General features: G+C 38.6%; 1 protein-coding gene across 2 annotated transcripts in view; it reads right to left on the reverse strand.

The window, feature by feature from the left end:
• IDE (insulin degrading enzyme) overlaps positions 1 to 21,248 on the reverse strand; it is a 113,820-nt gene that overhangs the window by 55,730 nt on the left and 36,842 nt on the right. For both annotated transcript variants that reach the window (XM_049855715.1, XM_049855714.1), the window contains exons 2-4: positions 13,562 to 13,746; positions 12,159 to 12,366; positions 9,650 to 9,819 (exon numbers count right to left, since the gene is read on the reverse strand). In XM_049855715.1, the coding sequence (XP_049711672.1) occupies positions 9,650 to 9,819; positions 12,159 to 12,366; positions 13,562 to 13,746 (563 nt within the window). The remainder of the gene's footprint in view (positions 1 to 9,649; positions 9,820 to 12,158; positions 12,367 to 13,561; positions 13,747 to 21,248) is intronic.

Genomic DNA, 21,248 nt, shown 5'->3' on the forward strand with positions numbered 1-21,248 from the left:
CTACCAAAATCTTGAATCCTGCCTTTCTGGCTCTATCATTGTTAGAGAGAACTCCAGCAGCAGGCTGAGACAAAATCAGGGTTGCTGACCCACTGTGACCTTTTCACTCTGGGCCTGCTGGGAGATAGCACTGGCTTGACAGCTAGGAGATTCAGGGATTCTTGTACTGACTCCATCACGTATAAATTAAGCAATCTTGGAAAACTCTCCAAATATCTCTAAGAGGTCATTTATTTTATCTGTAAAACAGGGTAATAAGGCCCAGTGGTTAAGAGCATGGGCTCAATCCTTGACTCCTCCATTTCCTAACTGTGAGACGAAAGCAAGTTTTCTAATGTCTCTAAATCTGTTTATTTATATGCAAATACAAACAATAAAAGACCCTACCTCACAGGATCATTGTTAAGGCTCAGCACAGTGACTGTCAGATAATAATTACTAAATTATTGGCTTAGGTTGCTGTGAAGCTTAAGAAGAGTGGTAACGGATGTGAAGAGGGTTTTGTAAATTTTAAAGTCCAGTAAATGCCATTTGATATTTTCACTGTAGCAACTATTTCAAATTCTATTTAAAACAAAAAAACTTTACAAACTCAGTTCTAAAGTATAAGAATGCTGATTTTCAAGGAAATAAAGTTAATTTTCCTGGAAAATTCTGAAGACTGCAATATATTTCTTACATTCCATGGGAAGGACTGAGTTTGAAATGTTAGAACTTTGTCTAAGAAACTAGCGGTATCTCCAACTGTCTATCTGATAAGGCTCTTAGGAAAGGTCATTTTGATAGTTATAACCATGACAATCTTAAATGTTCTCTGAAAACCCAAGGTACTGAAAGTTAATATATCTACAGTTAGCGACTGGGAATTATTACAATGCAAAAAAATAAAAAAGCCTTCTCTTTTTGCTATAGCAATCTTCTAAAAATCCTGAAAGAGACTAAAGTCTACAAAATCTAAAAGGACAATTCCCATGCAGCTGGTTAAGTGCATGAAAGTACAAGATACAAGTTAGGAGAGAGAGGGGAAAGTGAAAATCTCTTAACGGCCATAAAAAAGCACCTGTACACTTGGTTCAGTTTTAGTAGTTCTCAGTAAATTTCTGCTTTTCAAAAGACACGTATCCCAGCAAGGGGGAAAAAAAAAAGGCAATAACAAAATCCATGGAAAAGCTCAGAGAATAATGAATATTAGGTTGAGATATATCAAATATTTTTATATCCATAAGTTCACTGTAATACTAAAAAAAACCAAATTGATCACCAATGAAGATGCTGGGGACCAAATCATTTTTTGAAAACTGACAAATGGAGGGAATGAATCAAATATCTGTCCTGCCTTTCCTACAGTAACTGGACTACAGGGGAGTTACTCACTTACTTTCCTATAGTAACTGTACTACAGGGGAGTGAGTTACTCACTTACTTTCCTATAGTAACTGAGTAGCCAAACGGTAGAAAAGGGAATTTTCTTTTTATAGCAATATTCAAGCTAATCAATAGAGAAAGAATGATAGGATTAGAATTGATTAATTGAGGGTCAATTGTTACAACATCACAAATAAGAGTCAAACAGACATGACATGCCCCAGAAAGAAGAACACACACCACCTATGAAGTATTGTTAAAAAAAAAAGTCAAATATGAATCTGATCAAATCTTTATATCAAAATGCCGATTTGTGGAAATACAGAGAACAGAGGAACATGTTAAACTATTGTTGAGGATGCAATCAGCAAAATTCAGGCTATGAGAAATTTTACAGAACAACCTGATTCCTCAGTAAGAATCAGGAGGAACGGAGTTGGGGAAAGAGATCAAGGGTGAACCTATAGATTAATAGACTTAAAAGACCTATCAACCAATCATTAATGTTTGAACCTTACTTGGACCCTGATTCAAATAAACTTAAAAAATTACGAATTTTATGAGGCAACCAGAAACTGAAATACTAATTGTATATTTGATTATATTAATGAGGATGACAGGATTCTGTTCTGTTGTGCATGGGTTACCATGAGTCGGGGGCTGACCTGACGGCAGCTAACAACACAAAGAGATACATACTGAAATATTTACGAATGACATGTCTGAGATCTCTTTAAAAAAAAGTATATATACACACACATATATATTCACGCATACATATATATATACATGTATGTATGTACACAAAGAAGTGAATAGGAATGTGGATGAGGCAGGATTGGCCAGGGGCTGAGTGCTGGATATACGTTGCTAGTTGCTATCAAGCTGATTCTGACTCACGGCGACCCCAGGTGCGCGGAGAAGAGCTGCTCCACGGTAGGGTTCATGTCAGTACTTTGTCGATTTTTGTGTGTATGCTTTAAATTCTCCATTAAAAAAAGATTTTTAAAAAACTGAAAAAAATAAATGATTAACTTTTATCAGATTATGATTTTACATGTTACCATCTTCATCTCCAGATAAGAAGTCACTCTTCACCATCTTCTTGTTCATATTCCGTAATTTTTTTGTTCTAATCCACTTTTCCTACTCTGTTCCTTCCTACTTTGCAAAGATATCCTTTGCTATAGCTAAATTATTCTAACTCATTTTCTCCAAAAGGCTTAACTTACTTCTTGGTCCTTTCTTCTTGTCATGATTTTGGGGTCAATCTAACATTAGCACAAAGAACACAGGCTTTTAGTCCAGACAGACTTGATATCACATCCCATAATCTACACAGACACTTCCATTACATCCTACCTCTCCTCTCTTTGTCTCCCCGACAATGCTATGAAACTTTGGTCAAATTATTCTCCTTCTGTATCAGTTTCAGTACCTCTCAAAGAGGATGATGAAACGTCAGTTTTGTAGTGAAGGTTAAATGAGACATACTATGTAGAACACCTGTCCAGTGTGTGGCACTTCCATACAATAAATACTAGTTTCTTCCCCTTTTTCCCCTTGAAATGGCTCTCTTCCTTTTGCTTAAGAAAATCCTAATTGCCCTTCAGGGAGAATTCAAATTGCATCTCCTCTGAGATACTGAGATACTGGGAAATTAAATTCTAGGTAACCCTAAAAAAAAAGGCAGAATAGAATAATGGTTAAAAGCCATCGGCTCTGGAGTCAGACTTTGTGGGTTCAGAATCTGACTCCAGCACTTAAAAGCTGCATGATCCTTGGCAATTTAATTACCTTCTCCTAAGTCTTAACCCTGGTAGCATAGTGGTTAAGAGCTACGGCTGCTTACCAAAGGTCAACAGTTCAAATCCACCAGGCGCTTCTTGGAAACTCTATGGGGCAGAGTTCTACTCTGTCCAATAGGGTTGCTATGAGTCGGAATCGACTCAACGGCAATGGGTTTCAGGTTTTAAGTCTTAGTTTACTCATCTACAAGAAGAAATTAATAAGAGCATCTACCTACTGGGGTTATTGTGAGAATTAAATTCAGGTAAAGTGCTCAGCACAGCACTCTATAAAAACCAGCAATGACAATGAATAAGAAGCAAAAGAGCTCAGAATGCCAAACCTGACAGTATATGCAAATGAAATCCTGGATTCACCTGGCCTCCCCAACTAAACTATAAGCACCTTGAATGCAGACACTGGTTACGCTTCTTTGCATTTTTGAATACATTTTACAAGTAACCCGTTGCCATCAGGTCAACTCCAACTCATGATTACTCTATAGGATAGAATAGAACTGCCCCTACAGGTTTGCCAAGGCTGTAAATCTTTACAGAAGCAGGCTGCCATATCTCTGGTGGGTTCAAACTGCCAACCTTTCGGTTAGCACCCAGGCGCTTAACCACCGCACCACCAGGGCCTTACTTAACAAGTAGAGGAACAAAAAACAAACAAAAAAAACCTTTGTCAATAGATTATTTGAACTCACTTATAACACCCTACTCAAGGGTCTGATAACCCCATGGCACTTGCTACAAACACACTAGAGTAAATAGCAAGCAAGAAAAAAGTCACCCCTACTTGAAATACAGCTCCACCCTCTGTTTCATGTGCCCTCCTCCCACTTAGCTTTTCATCCCACCTCCACATTAAGGAGTGCCTGTTTTGTTTTCCTCACCCACTCCTTCTTGACTTCCTTCTTTTATTTTCTTCCCAGCTGACAGACTCGATTGCTCCACAGTAATTTTGGAACTATGTTTTAAGAAATACATCAGTAAAGAATAACCAGAACTAAGTTTTTCTCTTTCCTGTTCCAAACCTACTTTCGAACATTCATCTGTTTCCATATTTATTCCACAAGGTGACCCCCCCCCAAAAAAGGATGCAGAAGAAGGCAAAGAAAGGGTAATTTATCAGGAACTAAGAAACTAAAACTAAAGGCATGCATGAATGATAAATGAAGAGAAAAAGCCAATGTGGATATCAACCATGAGTTCAATTTAGAAGCAGAACCACAGAATACTTCTCTTATAGCCTGCTGCACCACAGTCAGCTCACCAAACCCACTGACTCTTCAGGCAGCTGTTGGCTGGTGACCCTTTAAGGCGACCACCTTTCCCAAGTCTTGGTTCACAGCTATCAATCGGGTGTTATATTATTAAGGTTGCTATTATTTAACAAGCATTATTACAGCCAGACTTTGTGCTAACCACTTTACATACGCTATCTCATTTAATTCACATACTAGCCTGGTATGGGAGGAAACAAGCTTAGAGAAGTTAAGAAACTTGCCAGACTCTCAGCTGGCCAGTGGTAGAACAGAGGTTCAAGCCCAACAATGCCCAGCATCAGAAGCCCAGCTTTGAATTACCTAGGAAAATGCTAGGAGCCCTGGTCGCAAAACGGTTAAAGGCTCGGCTGCTAACCAAAAGGCGAGCAGTTCAAATCCACCAGCCACTCCTTGCAAACCCTATGTCACAGTTTTACTCTGACCTATAGGGTTGCTGTGAGTCAAAATTGACTTAACAGCAACGGGTAGGAATATGCTAGTGGGAGGTAGGGTTCCTGGCTGAAGTCTGAGGCTAGGGGAGTCATAAGGGGATTCAATGAAGACATCTGTATAGAAGCAGATTTAGCACAAAGAGCCCTGGTAGCGCAGTGGTTAAGGGTTTGGCTGCTAATGGGAAAGGTCGGTGGTTTGAATCCACCAGCTGCCTCGCAGGACACAGATGTAGCAGCCTGCTTCCATAAAGATTACAGCCTTGGAAATTCTATGGGGCAATTCTACTACAGATTATCTATGAAAACAATTTTCAAACAAAATAACTGACTCAAAACAAACAAACAAAAAAAAACTCTTGCCAGATGTCAGAGCATGGAAACCTAAGACATTAGGAGGAAGGACAGCATTTTGAGGGTTTGTCCCATTTGACCACATAAGAGTTTACAAAACTGAATGTTCACCAGGACCATACAGGTAACCTACAGGTTTCTTTTGACAAAGACACACTTGGATAGTAAACATACAAACCATCCTCACACGCTAATAAAAAATATGTTCTCTCCTGCTTATCTTAAAAAGTGTCACCCTCTCAGGCTTTCATTTTCCCATTTTTGTAAACATTTTGATAAATGAATGTAAGAAATATTTCACATTTCATTTTTAAAACTGTGAAATATTTTAAATATACAGACACATGAAAGTACACAATGAACATCCATGTACTCACCACTCAGTTTTATCAAATATTCATATTTACTACAAACTTTTTCCCTCCCCAAGTAATAAAACATTAGGGATAGAGCTAAAGTCTCCTCCCACCCTCACTCCCTAGCAATACAATCAGAATTTGGTGTTTAATCATTCCCATGCATGTTTGCATACATTACATACAAACATAAATATTAACACTATCATTACATCCATTATTACCTGTACCTCTTTTGCTGGATTTATGTCTAGATACCCTACAGTTTTTGTTAATATTGTGAATGAAATCATTTTCCTCTAGCATTTTTCTAATTGATTATGTACTATTGTTATACAAGAATGCAACTGATTTTAGTGTTGTTCTTCTTTCTAGTAACCTTGCTAAATTATCTTATTTTTAATGACTAATGTGAAGATTTTCTTGAATATTTTTATGCAGACTGTCATAGCATACGGAAGTGAAGAGAAAGCCTTTTCACCTCTTATATATCAGAACTATTCCTTGACTTATTGTATTGATTAGCACCTATACTACAGCTGAATGAAAAAGGTAATCTTATTTTGTTTTTGACTTTCAACATTTTTTTTTTTATTTTACTATTAGTCATTATATTTGATATAGGCTTATATCAGCTTAAAGACAGGTTTTTTTGTTATTTCTGAAGTCATAAATGAGTGTTGAGTTTTATCAAATGTTTTTTGTGAGTCTATTGAAATGACTGCTTACCCTTTTAGATGACCTAAACTGTGAGTTGGGGCCCATTCGGTTATAATGAAGTTAATCTAATGTGCTGGTAGACCAGCACTTTTCTTGGAAAGAAACACAATATAACAGAAAGCAGCAAACTATGTCCCTCAATGTAAGACAGTTTAGTAAAAACACTTGTTTTAGCTGCCAATACAAACACATTACATGTGCTCTGAGTTGCTAGGTAAAATGTATTTCTAACTAAGTTGTACACAAAAAAGTGTGAAAGCCACTGATCTATACTATTTCTAAATTATGAAAAACCACTGTAAGGGCCAAACATTTCACTGTAAGGTTTTTCTTAAATATAAATAACACAATGCTTAGTTTTTGTTCATTTAAAAATACCCAGGTTTTTCCTGATACTGTTATTTAAAACCACAATCCCATAGTGAACAAAATAGCCTACATTTACAGAAACAGCTGGGGCCGATCAAAAATCACAGCATTAAGTATGAGTTTCTGACAAGGATTGTTCTTCAAGGATCACCTTGGCAAAAGTTTATATATGTGCAATTTCTGGGGCAAGAGTATACAGCTTTCATCATATTTTCAAAAGTATCTGTGATCTTAAAAATGGACAGAACCTCTACTCCAGAAACTTCAACACTATTTTACATTTCTAAAATTGGAAGGGGTATCTTAGTTATTTAGTGCTGCTTTAACAGAAGTATCACAAGTGGGTGGCTTTAACAAACAGAAATTTATTCCCTCACAGTTTACTCGTTGCCGTCGAGTTGATTTTGACTAATAGTGACGTTACAGGATAGAGCAGAACCGCCCCACAGGGTTTCCAAGGAGCGCCTGGTGGATTCAAACTGCCAACCTTTTGGTTAGCAGCCGTAGTTCTTAACCACTACACCATGAGGGTCTCACAGCCTAGGAGACTAGAAATCCTAATTCAGAGTGTCAGCTCCTGGGGAAGGCTTTTTCTCTCTGTCAGCTCTAGGGGAAGGTCCTTGTCATCAACCTTCCCCTGGCCTACAAGCTTCTCAGCACAGGGATCCTGGGTCCAAAGGATGCACTCGGCTCCTTGGTGGCATAAGGTCCCTTCTCCTCTTTACTCTCTTCCCTCTTTTATATCTCAAAAGGGATTGACTCTAATAGGACCTAATCCTGTAAATTGAGTCCTGCCTCATTAACGTAACTCCCTCTAATCTTGCCTCATTAACATCATAGAGGTTGGAATTTACAATACGATAATCACATCAGATCACAAAATGGTGGACAACCATACAATGCTGGGAATCAAGGCCTAGCCCAGTTGACACACATTCTGGGGGGACACAATTCAATCCATAACAGAGGGTAACTTGGCATTTTGCGTTACTTATATTGCATCTTCTGTACTTTTGTACTGAGTCTGGCTCACTCATCTCTCAGCTATTTATATTGCCTCATCCTTTGCTGACTAACTGCCCAGCCTTATCAGCGGTTATAAAAACAAATATGCCCTCAAGTTCCACCCATACAGATATGGCCATTCAATGTTCTTCCCTGTCCATCACCCCTGAAACCTTCCCCTGACACCTGAAGACTGTTTCTTGCTTGTAACCAGAGTAGTAATTATTCACCTAACTCATTAAATTTATTTTGAAAGATTTGTGGCTGCTTCCTGATTGTGCTCATTATGATTTGTCACCAGTGAGGCCATTTAAAAGAAGACAACTCCCAAAGAGGAGCTCTAACATGTTCTGCACAATAGCAGTATTGCTGGTTGGTACAAGTATCTAACCTATTAAAAGGACAAGAATCATTTGGATATGATGATTTTGAAGTGTTTTTTAAAACTCACATTCCCTTCGGGATATACTATGTATGCTAATGTTCTCCACAAAAACCACTTTTCAAACAATCTAGCATTGCCTAGATATTTTAAGGACTATAGCATTCATCTTAGAAATGATGCTGATATTGAGTGTCGAGCACCAGAAGTTTAAAAAATACAGCTTATCACTGCTTCTAATTACAATTTTAAAAACTCCTAATGCTATAAAGCTATATTAATTTCCCTGGCTGCTGCTGGATATAATAGAATGGTTTCCAAACTTAAAGAAAGCTGTCTTCATAGCCTTAAAAAAAAAAGGTATCCAATATATAACTTATATAATAAACACAAAGTGCACTAAACAACCCATTATTACTAGTTTTCTGCAATGGTATAATCCACGAAGCAGTATTTTTAAAATCATAGCAACCTATAGCAAAGGTTACCTCTAGCAAGTGAAACTGACAGGAATAGGAGAGGAAAATGGAGACTTTTTGGTTTTGCTTTTTTTTTTTCTTTTAAACTTTAAATACTTTTGTACTGTTTAAATATTTAAATTAAACATGTATTTTAATGAAAACCTGAATAAAGGAAAAGAGTACAATTACAGAATCAAGAATGTCCACATTTTTTTATTCTACTTCCTGTCATCTCACCTTATCTTCCAGGGCATCTCTGCCCTTTGAGAACAAGGACCGTGTATGTCTTGTATAATGTTTACCTTGCACAGCCTTTCTCACAGCAGATAATATGTACCTGATGGGCAGAGGTGGAAGAGATGGGGCAGCAGAAGGATTCAACAAGGCTTGAGGTGACCATTAAATAAAGCCCTTCCATTTGGAAGGTAGGCTTTAGAATAAATGGATCTATTATCTTCTCCCTTTGAAATGGTAACTGAAGTCTATTCACCATTCTGCTCTTCTCCTTAAACATTTAGACCCTTATTTGAATGGGATGACCAAAGTAACCGTGTAGGGAGCTAAGTAATTGTTTAGGTCATTGTCACTACAATTTTGAGAATACCATCCCAAGGATTGTATATAAAATTAGCCAGGGGCCCTACTCCTGTTTGACATCCTTCTTTTTGAGTTAACTAGCCAAAATGCTAGTCATCTGCTAAAAGGATTGTAACCTCTTCCTTCTTATTGTTCTTAAACTCTGAATTCAATTCTATACCTTGCTATCCAACAAACTCACTTCATGTTTGGTGACCCCTCTTCTCAATAACCTACCACTTTCCCCATGAGGCTCATACACTTAACCTTGAGCTTCACCTTAGGTCAGGAGTCACAAATGTAGGTACCTACACAGGAACCAGACAGGTAACACATAAGTGTAGGGGCATGGTTTAAGAAATAATACAGGAGGTAACAGTGGTATAACAATCACTTTTCAGCTCCAGAGTAGGAGTTAAAAAAGAATGGAGTAGATAGGAATGGGGAGTTGTGAAAACTTTCATCTTGAACTATAAAATGAAGTACTGTGCAAAGATGCCATGGTTTAAATGAGGGCAGGGAGAACTAATGCACGAAAGCCGCGGTTGACAAACCTGTTCCAAATTTGCTGAAGGGATGTTTGGGATTCCCTGTAGCTTTTTCCAACTGAAAGAGCCTCCAGGCATCGTTCATCACATTCTTCTCGTGTTCTGAATCAACTGCATTCACCTCTCTGTCTTTGCAACTCTCATCAAACAAGGGGCACAGGAAAAACTGTGCAAATCTAAGGGTGTAAAACATAATTAACTAGAAAGCTGTTATTTTAAGAGTGTCCTTTTTAAATAGTATTTTGAAACTTAGATAGGAAACATGAATTCTATAATGTCAGAAAAAACTACCACTGCTACTAAGAAAAAAAGAATATAAAGTTCTAAGAAACAAGTATAATATTGGACGTAATTAAACTCAGAGAAGTCATCTACCTTGGAGATGCTAAATAATTAGTGAAAATATAAATAAAAAGACTAACACCAAAAAGTCAAGGCAGACTTATGGAAACAGCAGCAAGCTATTTAAGATTTCAATTTTGCATGACTATGAAAAACTTTGTCATGTGGGGCTAATTCTCCAAAAAAAAAAAAAAGGAAAAGGCAGGTGAGAGTTTTTAGGCAAATAAATCTTAAATTGCAAAGTGTAATTTCACTAGGACTCAGGCACCTTAGGACAAGGTAAGTGACCTACTTTTAAAAGGCTCTATTTGAATTTTTTTGTCCTCTTATGGAGGAAAACAAACAAACTCAGTTTTTTCCTCTTATGGAGGAAAACAAAAAAACTCAGTTTTTTCCTCTTATGGAGGAAAACAAACAAACTCAGTAGAAAAAAAAATAATGGAGGAAAAAATCTCAAGTATTTCACAGTAGTTTAAGGCATGATTATGGTCTTTCATGAAATAGTAAGAGATACGGTACAAATTATTTAACAAAGCAGTGATTCGATAAATACAATGGTATATGACTCTAACTGAAGTAACCAACAAGTTTTTCTTGAGGATATTCTTTAATAATAGTACCAAAGTTGAACTAAAGTACCTTTAATTAGTAAAGTAACTCTCCTACGTTAGTTTGCAATTTAAGTCACGATTCATGTAGTAAATCTAAACTTTAGATCCCATCTTACAAAAACAGGACCCAGGTTTCAGACAGAGTCAAGAGCAGAGGCTCTGAATGAGACTACCATTTAGTTGGCCTAAGAGACTCTTGGGTCTATAAACATCTCAGCTACTGCCTCACAGTCCAGCTGTCAAGAAGGCCATTATCATTACTTGATATCTATTTTAAGCACATAAATGAACTGATACTGTTCTAAGTACTTTACACATACCAATTCAAAGGCAAATTCCATCTATCTGGAGTATGGAATCAAAGATGTACGAAAACAGATTTTTCTGGACATGTAATGCCTTTTACCTACCTCAATACATTCAGCCTGGGAAAGGTGCTTAGTAGCTACATATCATAGCTGGATAGGCCCAGAAAAAAAGTCATGTTTATGACACAGTACAATCAATTTTTTAAAGGATGCTTTTATGCAAGTAGTTTTTTTACTGAGCTAAGTAATAGATATGCTCCATCATACAGAGATCTTTTATATGAACATCTACTGTAGCATCTGTAAGGCAGGAAATTAAGTTCGGTGTATGATCCCAGGGAACTCATTAATGGAAGTCTTCTGGGAATACATATAAAAGATCATTACGCCTCAAAGCTGCTGTCTCAGAATTAAAACATATGATACAAATAAGTAAAAAACAGACTAGGGTGACCCAGTCATGTATCCTGAACCCTGTTAATAGTCTTTGTTCTAATGAATAAATGCAACTTATTAGGTTTTTAAAAATATATTAACTATTATTAATATAAATAAGCAAATAGAGCTGGAAATGACTAAGGGTGCCAAGTTAAACTTCACTATGGACATATCAAAAAGCTGCAGAATTACACTTTCTTGGTAACAGAAAACTATAAAAATTCACAAAGGAAAAATGATACTTTGAATGATGAATCATATCACTGATACAACAAAAAATTAGAAATGGTTAGCTGTTTAAGAAATTGCCCAAGATATTAAATTGGCCTAATGGAGCTTGCTCCAGAAAGTACTTTCAGAATGTCCCCAGAGTTAAAACAGCAGGACAAGAAATTCTGTATCCACTAAGTATCCTTGAGAAGCAAGGAAATGCAGAACAGGAAATGCATGTGAAAAGAGATCCAGGGCACTATCACAGTATTTCCTTAGGTTACTGATGTTTTTGTCCCACACCCATTTCATATTAACACCAGTTAGAATGGGAAGGGCTGATGAGAATTTTATAAGTCAATAAAGTATTTTGTAGGCCTGAAGGCTCATTTAAAATCATGCCATTATTCTTCCTCTACTACAAAATAAATACATGACATCACATTTTTTTTTCCAGAAAACACAGGAAAAAAAAAACCCTAAAATATCTTTTGTTAAACTATAAAACTCTGAAGATATCTTTGTAAAAACAATTATAATGATGATGATGATGATGAATGGGATAAGTGCACAAAGTTGGATAATTCATAGGATATTCAGTGCTACCTGTCCAGGGCACCTTCTAGGTGTTCATAGGAAACATCAAAATAGTAATTGGTATGCTCTCCACTAGTAAAAGCATTTGAACTTCCTGCATGCTCACTGAGAAACTGGCTGTATTCATTTTCTTTAGGGTATTTCTTTGTTCCCAAAAATAGCATATGTTCACAAAAATGACTTAAGCCAGCAATATTTGGAGGATCCGACAACGAACCTGAAAGAGAAAACATATACATATAAACTATTTTGCTATGTGAAAAGCTACTAAGTATAGGTGAATTACAGATAATTTGGAACTCCTATGAGCATGCCAGCTCCAACCAACCAACTAATACAGGCAGCTCTAAAATGGCATTATGTAGAAGGTAAACTATGAGTCACAAGATCCAAATTCTAGCCCCAGCTCTTGACATTTAATCACTTGGTGACCTTATGCAAATTACTTAACATTTCTGGACACTAGTTTCCTCATACATTACACTAAAGGGAAAAAAGAATTGAATTCAGTGTTCCACAGGGACAAAACCTTCTAGCTCTTAAACATTTTATTGCAGAAGACCATGTAGCACAGTGCTAAGAGCATGGGTTTGGGGTTTAGCAGCTCTACTAGCTGTGAAACTTTGATCATATTACTTTATCCATCTCGCCTCAATCATTTCTCCTATGTGTTGCAGATAATACCTATCTTAGAGAGTGTGAGTACTAAATTAGATGGTATTTGCAAAGCACTCTGCATTTTATCTGCCAATAGTTACATGTTCAGTATATGATGGTTATTACCTCGTTTCCTCAATTCTAAAATACTAACCTAAAATAAAATAAGGGAGTGCCTGGGTAGCGCAAATGGGTAAGCGCTTGACTACTAGCAGAAAGGTTGGCAGTTTGAACCCACCCAGAGGCACTTGGAAGACAGGTGTGGCAATCTGCATACACAGGGTTGCAGTGAGTCAGAATCGACTCAATGGCAACCAACAACGACAAAATAAAATTTTAAAATAAAAACAAAAACTTTTCAAAAGAGGAAAAAAATCACTGGCCCACTAAACCTACATATACATAAGAAGCAAGCTGCTTAAAGCAATACTGAATGTGGAACAAATGTGTACATAAAAATCTAAGAAATATAGTATTATTACATCTACAAAATGAAAACATAGAACGATTACTATAAAGGATAGGAGTGAATTTCCTTGCTGCTTGGTTCCTCCAGGTGGGAACGTAACAAGATGTCTTTGGTAAATGTATAATTACTCGACAACTGTAGTTTACCAGTAGCTGTACAGGACTATGATACAAAGTAAGGTATCTCAGCGTGAACTAGTAACTACCGCATCTTCATTTGCTCTAATAAAGGTCAACATTAGGTCAGTGAAACTGAACAATGCTTAATTCATAATTTTAAATTGTACCTATGTGTACATCAAGTGCTGCTGATGACTTATCTGTGGTGGGATCGCTGATGAGAAGTACTTTGATGCCATTGGCCAGCTCTAGCCCGCGGTATTCTCGCTTGTCTTCAGGAGATTTTGTGATGTGATTGCCTATTCTCTTGATAGCCGGATTATTCATTTTGCTGTAAGTCTTTTTTTGGAAACTGGAACAAATAAAAAAGTTACTTATTGTTGGATTATGACTATTTTTTTTTAAAAGGAAAAAGAATAACATCAAGCAAACCCATATAATACATCATCACATAAAAAAATGCCAGGAGGAAAACTTTTATAGCTGATCTACAAGGTGTAAATTACTCCTCTTCTCTCTCTTACCCCTCATTCTTTCAGAGAAATGGTAACAATATTGTTTTTGTGGAGCCATATTTTTATTTAGGAGAGCAGATGGATGGGGGACTTGAGACAGGGTGGGTTGGGCCATGGGCTGGGCCATAACTGTGCTGGTCTAGAACTGAGTTTTCAATTATCGATAACTGTTTTTGCACATATTTTAGAGAAAAGAAGCTGAGCCTGCTAATATTAAAAAAAAAAAAAAAAATTTATTAGCAGGGGAAAACACCAATCAGGTAAACCAAAAAACATATCTAAAACTGTAGAGGAAAAATAGCCCTGCGCTAGCACACTGGCTTCTCATTTGGAAGACAAAAACATTATCTGACACTGATCCAAATTTAAAGGTAAATTAAACCCGATGCCATAGAGTCGATTCCGACTCATAGCAACCCTGTCGGAAAGAACAGAACACATAGGGTTTCCAAGGCTGTAATCTTTACAGGAGCAGACTGCCACATCTTTCTCCTGCAAAGTGGCTGATGAGTTTGAACCAATAGTCTTTCAGCTAGCAGCCGAGCACTTAACCATTGTGCCACCAAACCAAAAAACCAAACCCACTGCCATCAAGTCAATTCCAACTCACAGCAACACTATAGGATAGGGTAGAACTGTTTCATAGAGCTTCCAAGGAGCACCTGGCAGATTCGAAGAGCTGATCTTTTGGTTAGCAGCTGTGGTACTTAACCACTACGCCACCAGGGTTTCCACTGTGCCACCAGGGCTCCTGAAATATAGTTAAACCGTTGCTATTGAATTGATTCCAACTCACAGCTACCTTCTAGGACAGAGTAGAACTGCCCTGTAGAATGCCACATCTTTCTCTTTCAGACTGGCTGGTGGTTCGATCCACCGTACCTTTCAATTAGCAGCGAGCACTTAGCCACAGCACCATAAGGGCTCCTTAAAAGTAAATTACCAAAACCCATTGCCGTCAAGTCAATTCTGACTCATAGCAACCTTATAGGACAGAGTAGAACTGCCCCACAGGGTTTCCAAGGAGTGGCTTGTGGATTCGAACTACTGACTTTTGGTTAGCAGCCAAGCTCTTAACCACTGCACCACCAAGCCTCCAAAGGTAAATTAGAGGGGACACAAATGGGCATACAATTATTTTGGATAAAATCTTTATTTTGTGTGTTAAAAAAAAACTCTGGAGATTAAGGGAAAGAAAAGTCCAGTTGGCTTTTACTGGGATAACTTCATCTTTGGAATTATGGAATTTATGGAGTCCCTGGAAACCCTGGTGGTGTAGTGGTTAAAAGCTATGGCTGTTAACCAAAGGATCGGCAGTTCGAATCCATCAGGCGCTCCTTGGACACCGTATGGGGCAGTTCTACTCTGTCCTATAGGGTCGCTATGAGTTGGAATCGACTCGAGGCAATGGGTTTGGTTTTTTTTTTTTTTTTTTGGTTTTGGAGTCCCTGGATGGCACAAACGGCTAAGTGCTCGACTACTACCTAAAGGTTTGGCAGTTCAAACCCACCCAGAGGCACCTCAGAGGACAGGTTGTGTAAAGATTATTATTGACGTCAGCCAAAACACTCCTCAATCTGATGATATTCAAAGATAGGGCAGATCTGGAACTCATGGTCTGATATGTACATGGTCAGAACACAGCAACCCCCCATAAGGAACAATCCTGAGAAGTCCTAACACAAAATAAGGGACCTGGGCTGTCCTATGAAGGCAGCAAAAGCACGGACATAAAACAAACAAAAAGCTGGAAGGGCCCCAAGTAATTTTTGTAATGCAGTGAAGAGCTGAATGCCAGAACAGGAACAGTACAGTGATCTTAACAGATGACAGTTAAGTTCTCTTACGAAGGCCCCCTCTGGCTTCCTCTGATAGTCCTCTCCTTTCTTCTCTAGAAAGCCTAGAATTCCTGATGGGAAAGGACTTCCATCACACAGAATCCTGCAGGGGTGCTGGCTGAAGGGTTTTTCCACAGTCTGGGGTATGTTTTTGAGAGTTGGGTAGATTTTACCTTTGTCTACGTTGGTCTATCCGAGTCTCCAAAAAGGGGCAAAGGAACCTCAAGTAACAGTCCTTATTGGAACCAAAGGTCTCACTTTTTACAACTAGGCTTTCACCCTTGTTCAGGTCTTTTCGAAAGAACAATCTGTTTACACTGCAACACATGCCTTCAGTATGTACTTGGTTTCAAAAACCTTAATTTAGGTCCAATATAAATTGCTATTTTAAAAAATTAATTCCAACCTAGCAGCAACATTAAGATTAAAGCATGGGGCAGCCTCCAATAAGACCCCCAAGGCCTGAAGAGCAGCATGAAAAGGCAGCAGTAAGAAAGTTCTGCGTGCGCACCACAGCGAATGCCTACGCTTCCCACGGGGTTGAGGTTCTAGTGGTGGGTCCTACTATGTGGGAGCTGAAGCCAAAAGCTACTCTGGTTCTATCACCATAGTTTACGCCCAACTCTCTCTACTGTACTTAACCTGAGCTAGTTTGATTTTGGGGAACCCAGGGTTACAAATTATTAAAATGTGTTCCTACTAATAATGGAGCTTTAAATTGTCCAGTCCACAGCTCCACGAAACACAGCTCCCTTTGGCAGGAGAAACTCTGTCTTATTCTGTGGGAAGTAAAAAATCTAATTTTTTTTTTTTTAAAGATAACCACCCTCAACTGTAGGCTACATTCTGTACTTTTTTTTCAGAGTTCAACTTTCCTTGTCCTGATTTTAATTTTCTTGAGAATATTTAAATGTTAAAATGGAGAGAAGAATGCAGGTAGAGTTCCCAGCCCAGTAAGACCCATTTACAAATTATCAGAGTCCCTCACAGGCATGGATATAATTCATCTGGACACTGAAGCTGCGCCTGATTAATATCCCTGGTTTTGTTGACAATAAAGATATGATTTTATTCTCTAAGTCAAACAAAAATTAGTCCATCTACTTTTAGACATTTGTATACAGGATCAAGGGCAGCTATAAATTTCCAAGCTGCCAATACTCCCAAACCAAATATCATTACTTCCTGAGGAAGTCAGAGCCAAAAGAAACAGTAACAAAAATTTCAAACAAGGCCATTGCCAGTAATCCATATCCAATAGGTACAGTCTGGCTTTACCTACAGCATATCTGTCAACACTTCTTACGATGAATTGATTCTCACCTGGAGATCTGAAGAAAACAATCAGGAACTCCTCCTCCTCTGATGATGATGATAAATTCACCAACAGCTTGCCAGTCTCGGTATTTATACTCATGAGATCACATGTCTACTCATCTCAGCTCCCTCATTAACATACAAACTTCCAGAGTACTTTTATTTATTGCAAATGTTCTCCAATAAGCACCAAACCCAGAACAAGCAAGCATTTTGATATTTTAGATGACAAGCTAGCACTTACTCAAATGCTTTCCCATTTATTTGGTATCTTTAACCTGTCAAGTCAAAATTTTAGGAGCAATCACTTCAATTTTAGGGACATTATCATACACTGGAAACCGCATAGTAAGGCACAGAACTGTCAGTTTTCAGCGTTCCGATACACTGGAGGAGCGTTTAATAATTATAACATTTAATAATTTTGTCTAAGATAAAAAAGAATAGCTATCATCACAGAAGGTAAGAGTTGGAAGAGCCATTAGCGCCAGAATCTGCATTTTAACACGATCCCCAGATGGGGTAGTACCATGCTGGGCTGGTTCAAATCCTCATCTTAAGTATGAGGACACTAAGCTAGGTCAGTTTAATGCCCACGACTGTAGAATAAAAAGTTACAGTTAGAGCTCAGCACTTAAATCCCAGGCCCGTGTCCACTCCCACCCCCCATACCCAAGCAAATTGAAGGAGGCCTATTAAGGTCCACGCACTGCACCAGGCATGTTAGTTACAAAGATGAATATGCCACAGCCCTGGCTCTGAAGGAACCCAGACTAATGACACAGACATGTATGAAAATAGGTCATTATCTTTTAAGTGTGATGACAAAGTAGTCCCAGGGCACTATGGAAGTAATGAAAGGAGGCACCTAATCCTGTCAGTAGGGGAGACGGAGGAGGTGAGTAGAAGCATGCATAATAAAAGACAAGGGAACAATCAAAGTAGAAAGGAATAAATGAGCAAAGGCCTGTAGGTAGGAAATGCATGAGGAATATTACAGAAAACTGGTGTTCATAGAACTACAGCCAGAACCTCCACTTAAAGATCATGGAAATTTATCTAGACGTGTAGGCCTAAATCACAGGTTTGAAAAGCAAATCCCCCGAACAGAAGGTCATTTCCAAATTCTCATACTAAGAAGTAATTTTATTATGTAAACAATCTTTTCTCCAGATGACCTTTTTTGCAGTCTTCTTTCTCATCTTTTTTTCTCACAATTTAATAGCAGATTGGGAAATTTTACTTTGCCTTTTGATCGCTACCACCCCTCTGTAGCCCCTTAAAAATTTAAAGTGACACCTGACGTAGAAATGTTGCTGTGGCTGTGTGCCATCAAGTACATTCTGGCTCATAGCAACACCATGTAACACAGCAGAACTGCCCCATAGGGTTTGGTTTCCCAGGCTGTGAGCTTTACATGAGCAGATCGCCAGGTCTTTTCTCCCAGTGGAGCTGCTGGTGGGTTGGAACTACTGATCTTTCAGTTAGCAGCTGAGCACTTAACCATTGCGCAACCAGGACTCCTTTGACTTAGAAATGGTGACCTATAAACCAGAAGAAGTGAGTGATCATGCTAATAGTTAAATTACAAATTAAACCCTCCCTTCTGTGGAATCCACCCACCCACTCCCAAAACCATAAGCAGACTTTGAGGCCCTTGGCACTCCTGAATGCCAGAGGGAAAAACACATGGGGGTTCAGAATCACACCACAAAACATCCTTTCTTCCCCTTAGGAGGCAGAGATAATGTCAAGGTGGTGGTGGTATGAGCCCTAGGCTGCCTCAATAGATCAACATAGTTTAAAACAGCATATTCCCAAGTACTATTAATGTTACTTAGCCTAAAAAATGACACGTCTCTGGAAACCATCTATCCATGGGCCCTCGGTTACATTGTTGTCAGGTGCATGAAGTTGGTTCAAACTCATAGCGACCCTACGTACAACAGAACAAAACAGCCTGGTCCTGAGCCACCCAAGAAAGGTATGCATCAGGGTATCCTTCCACCATACTTATTCAACCTGTATGCTGAACAAATAATCCTTCAGCTACAAAAAAAAAAAAAAGCTATAGGGACAGTTATATGTCATTTCATACATCACCTAGATCATAAAAGGAGGTAGAAGCTAAAATCCTGTCAATTAAACCCTAGTTTTCCATGACTAGATGCTTTGCCTTTGTTCTAGGCAGAATGTTGGCTGTTCTAACTCAGTTCCTAGCCCTCTGTAAAGGAGGTTACAATCAACAAACAAACCCTTAAATGAGTTAGGGAGGGGTTACAATCTAAAAGAATCCTACAGCAGTATCATTTTGGAGAGTGCTATTGTAAATTTTTAGTTTTGGTGCATATATATCAATGGCTGTTAATTCTAAAAATAATTTGGGATTCTACCCTCCTACATGGGGTCCAATATAAAGAGATAGAAAAGCTTAATATAGAACACTTTATAGAGACTTCATAAAGGTTTGGGCAAATGAACAAAACCTCCATTTTATACTTCTTGTCACCTACTTGGAGCCCTGGAGGCTCAATGGTTAAGAGCTCAGCTGCTAACCAAAAGGTTGGCAGTTTGAATCCACCAGTCGCTCCTTGGAAACCCTATGGAGTGGTTCTACTCTGTCCTATAGGGTTGCTATGAGGCAGAATCGACTCGACGGCAACAGATGTTGGTTGGTGTCATATAGTTAACTACAGGCCTCTCACAGTTGTAGTCTGGGAACCCTGGGTATTTCACAAGTCTCCTCCTTCCACAAGTAGCCTTCAGGCTGTTAAAAAATGTAAGGTAGATGCCACTACCTGTATAAAACTAATCCTAACAATTACTCCCATTTAAAAAAAAATGCCATATGCTTTATAAACTGCTCATTTAATTTTCCATTCTAAGTGGCAAGTTACAGCAGTTGCCAACTGTCATCCTCCTAAACTGCAGATGAAGAAACCAAAGCTCAGTGGTTAAGGAACTTGCCCAGGGGCAGTGACACAGTTGACTTGTGAAGCAGGTGGAACTACAGAGAAAGAGGAAGCGGGGGAAGGAGAGGAGCAGGAGGTGGTGCTTAAGGAAATTATACACTGCTGTCTTCCAAAATGCCTGGTTACCACCCCCACCCCTACAGCCCTTCCCTAATCCTATTCTCCTCCCTTGTTAATGTGCCTGCGAGTCAGTTCAGACCCATAGCAACCTTATGTACCACAGAATGAAGCACTGCCTGGTCCTGCACCATCCTCACAATTGCTGCTATGCTTCAGCCCACTGTTGCAGCCGCTGTGTCGATCCATCTCATCGAGGGTCCTCCTGTTTTTCGCTGACCCTCTGCTTTACCAAGCATTATGTCCTCCGCCAGGGACTGGTCCCTCCTGATAACATGTCCAAAGTACATGAGACAAAGTATCACTATCCTTGCTTCTAAGTAGCATTCTGGCCGTACTTCTTCCAAGATGGATTTGCTCATTCTTATGTCAGTCCACGGTGTAAGCATATTCTTCACCGACACCATAATTCAAAGGTGTCAACTCTTCTTCGGTCTTCCTTATTCATTGTCCAGCTTTCGCATGCATATGAGGTGACTGAAAACACCATGGCTTGGGTCAGATACACCTTAGACCTCAAAGTGACATATTCGCTTTTGAACACCGTAAGGTGTCTTTTGCAGAAGATTTGCCCAATGCAACATGTCATTTGATTTCTTGGCTGCTGCTCCCATGGACATTGATTGTGGATCCAAGTAAAATGAAATATCCTTGACATCTTCAGTATTTTCTCTCCTTGTCTTGATGTTGCGTATTGGTCCAGCTGTGAGGATTTTTGTTTTCTTTATGCTGAGGTGTAATCCATACTGAAGGCTACAGTCTTTGATCTTCATCAATAAGTCCTCTTCACTTTCAGCAAGCAAGGTTTGTCATCTGCATATTGCAGGTTTGCTAATGAGTCTTCCTCCAACCCTGATGCCCTGTTCTTCATATAATCCAGCTTCTCGGATTAACTGCTCAGCATACAAATTGAATAAGTATGGTGAAAGGATACAAACCTGAAGCACACCTTTCCTGACTTTAAACCACGCAGAATCCCCTTGTTCTATTCTAACTACTGCTTCTTGGTCTATGTACAGGTTTCTCATGAGCACAATTAAGTGTTCTGGAATTCCCATTCTTTGTAATGTTACCCTTAATATGTTATGATCCACA

The sequence above is a fragment of the Elephas maximus genome, chromosome 16 (assembly GCF_024166365.1).
Source record: "Elephas maximus indicus isolate mEleMax1 chromosome 16, mEleMax1 primary haplotype, whole genome shotgun sequence".
Taxonomy (NCBI): domain Eukaryota; kingdom Metazoa; phylum Chordata; class Mammalia; order Proboscidea; family Elephantidae; genus Elephas; species Elephas maximus.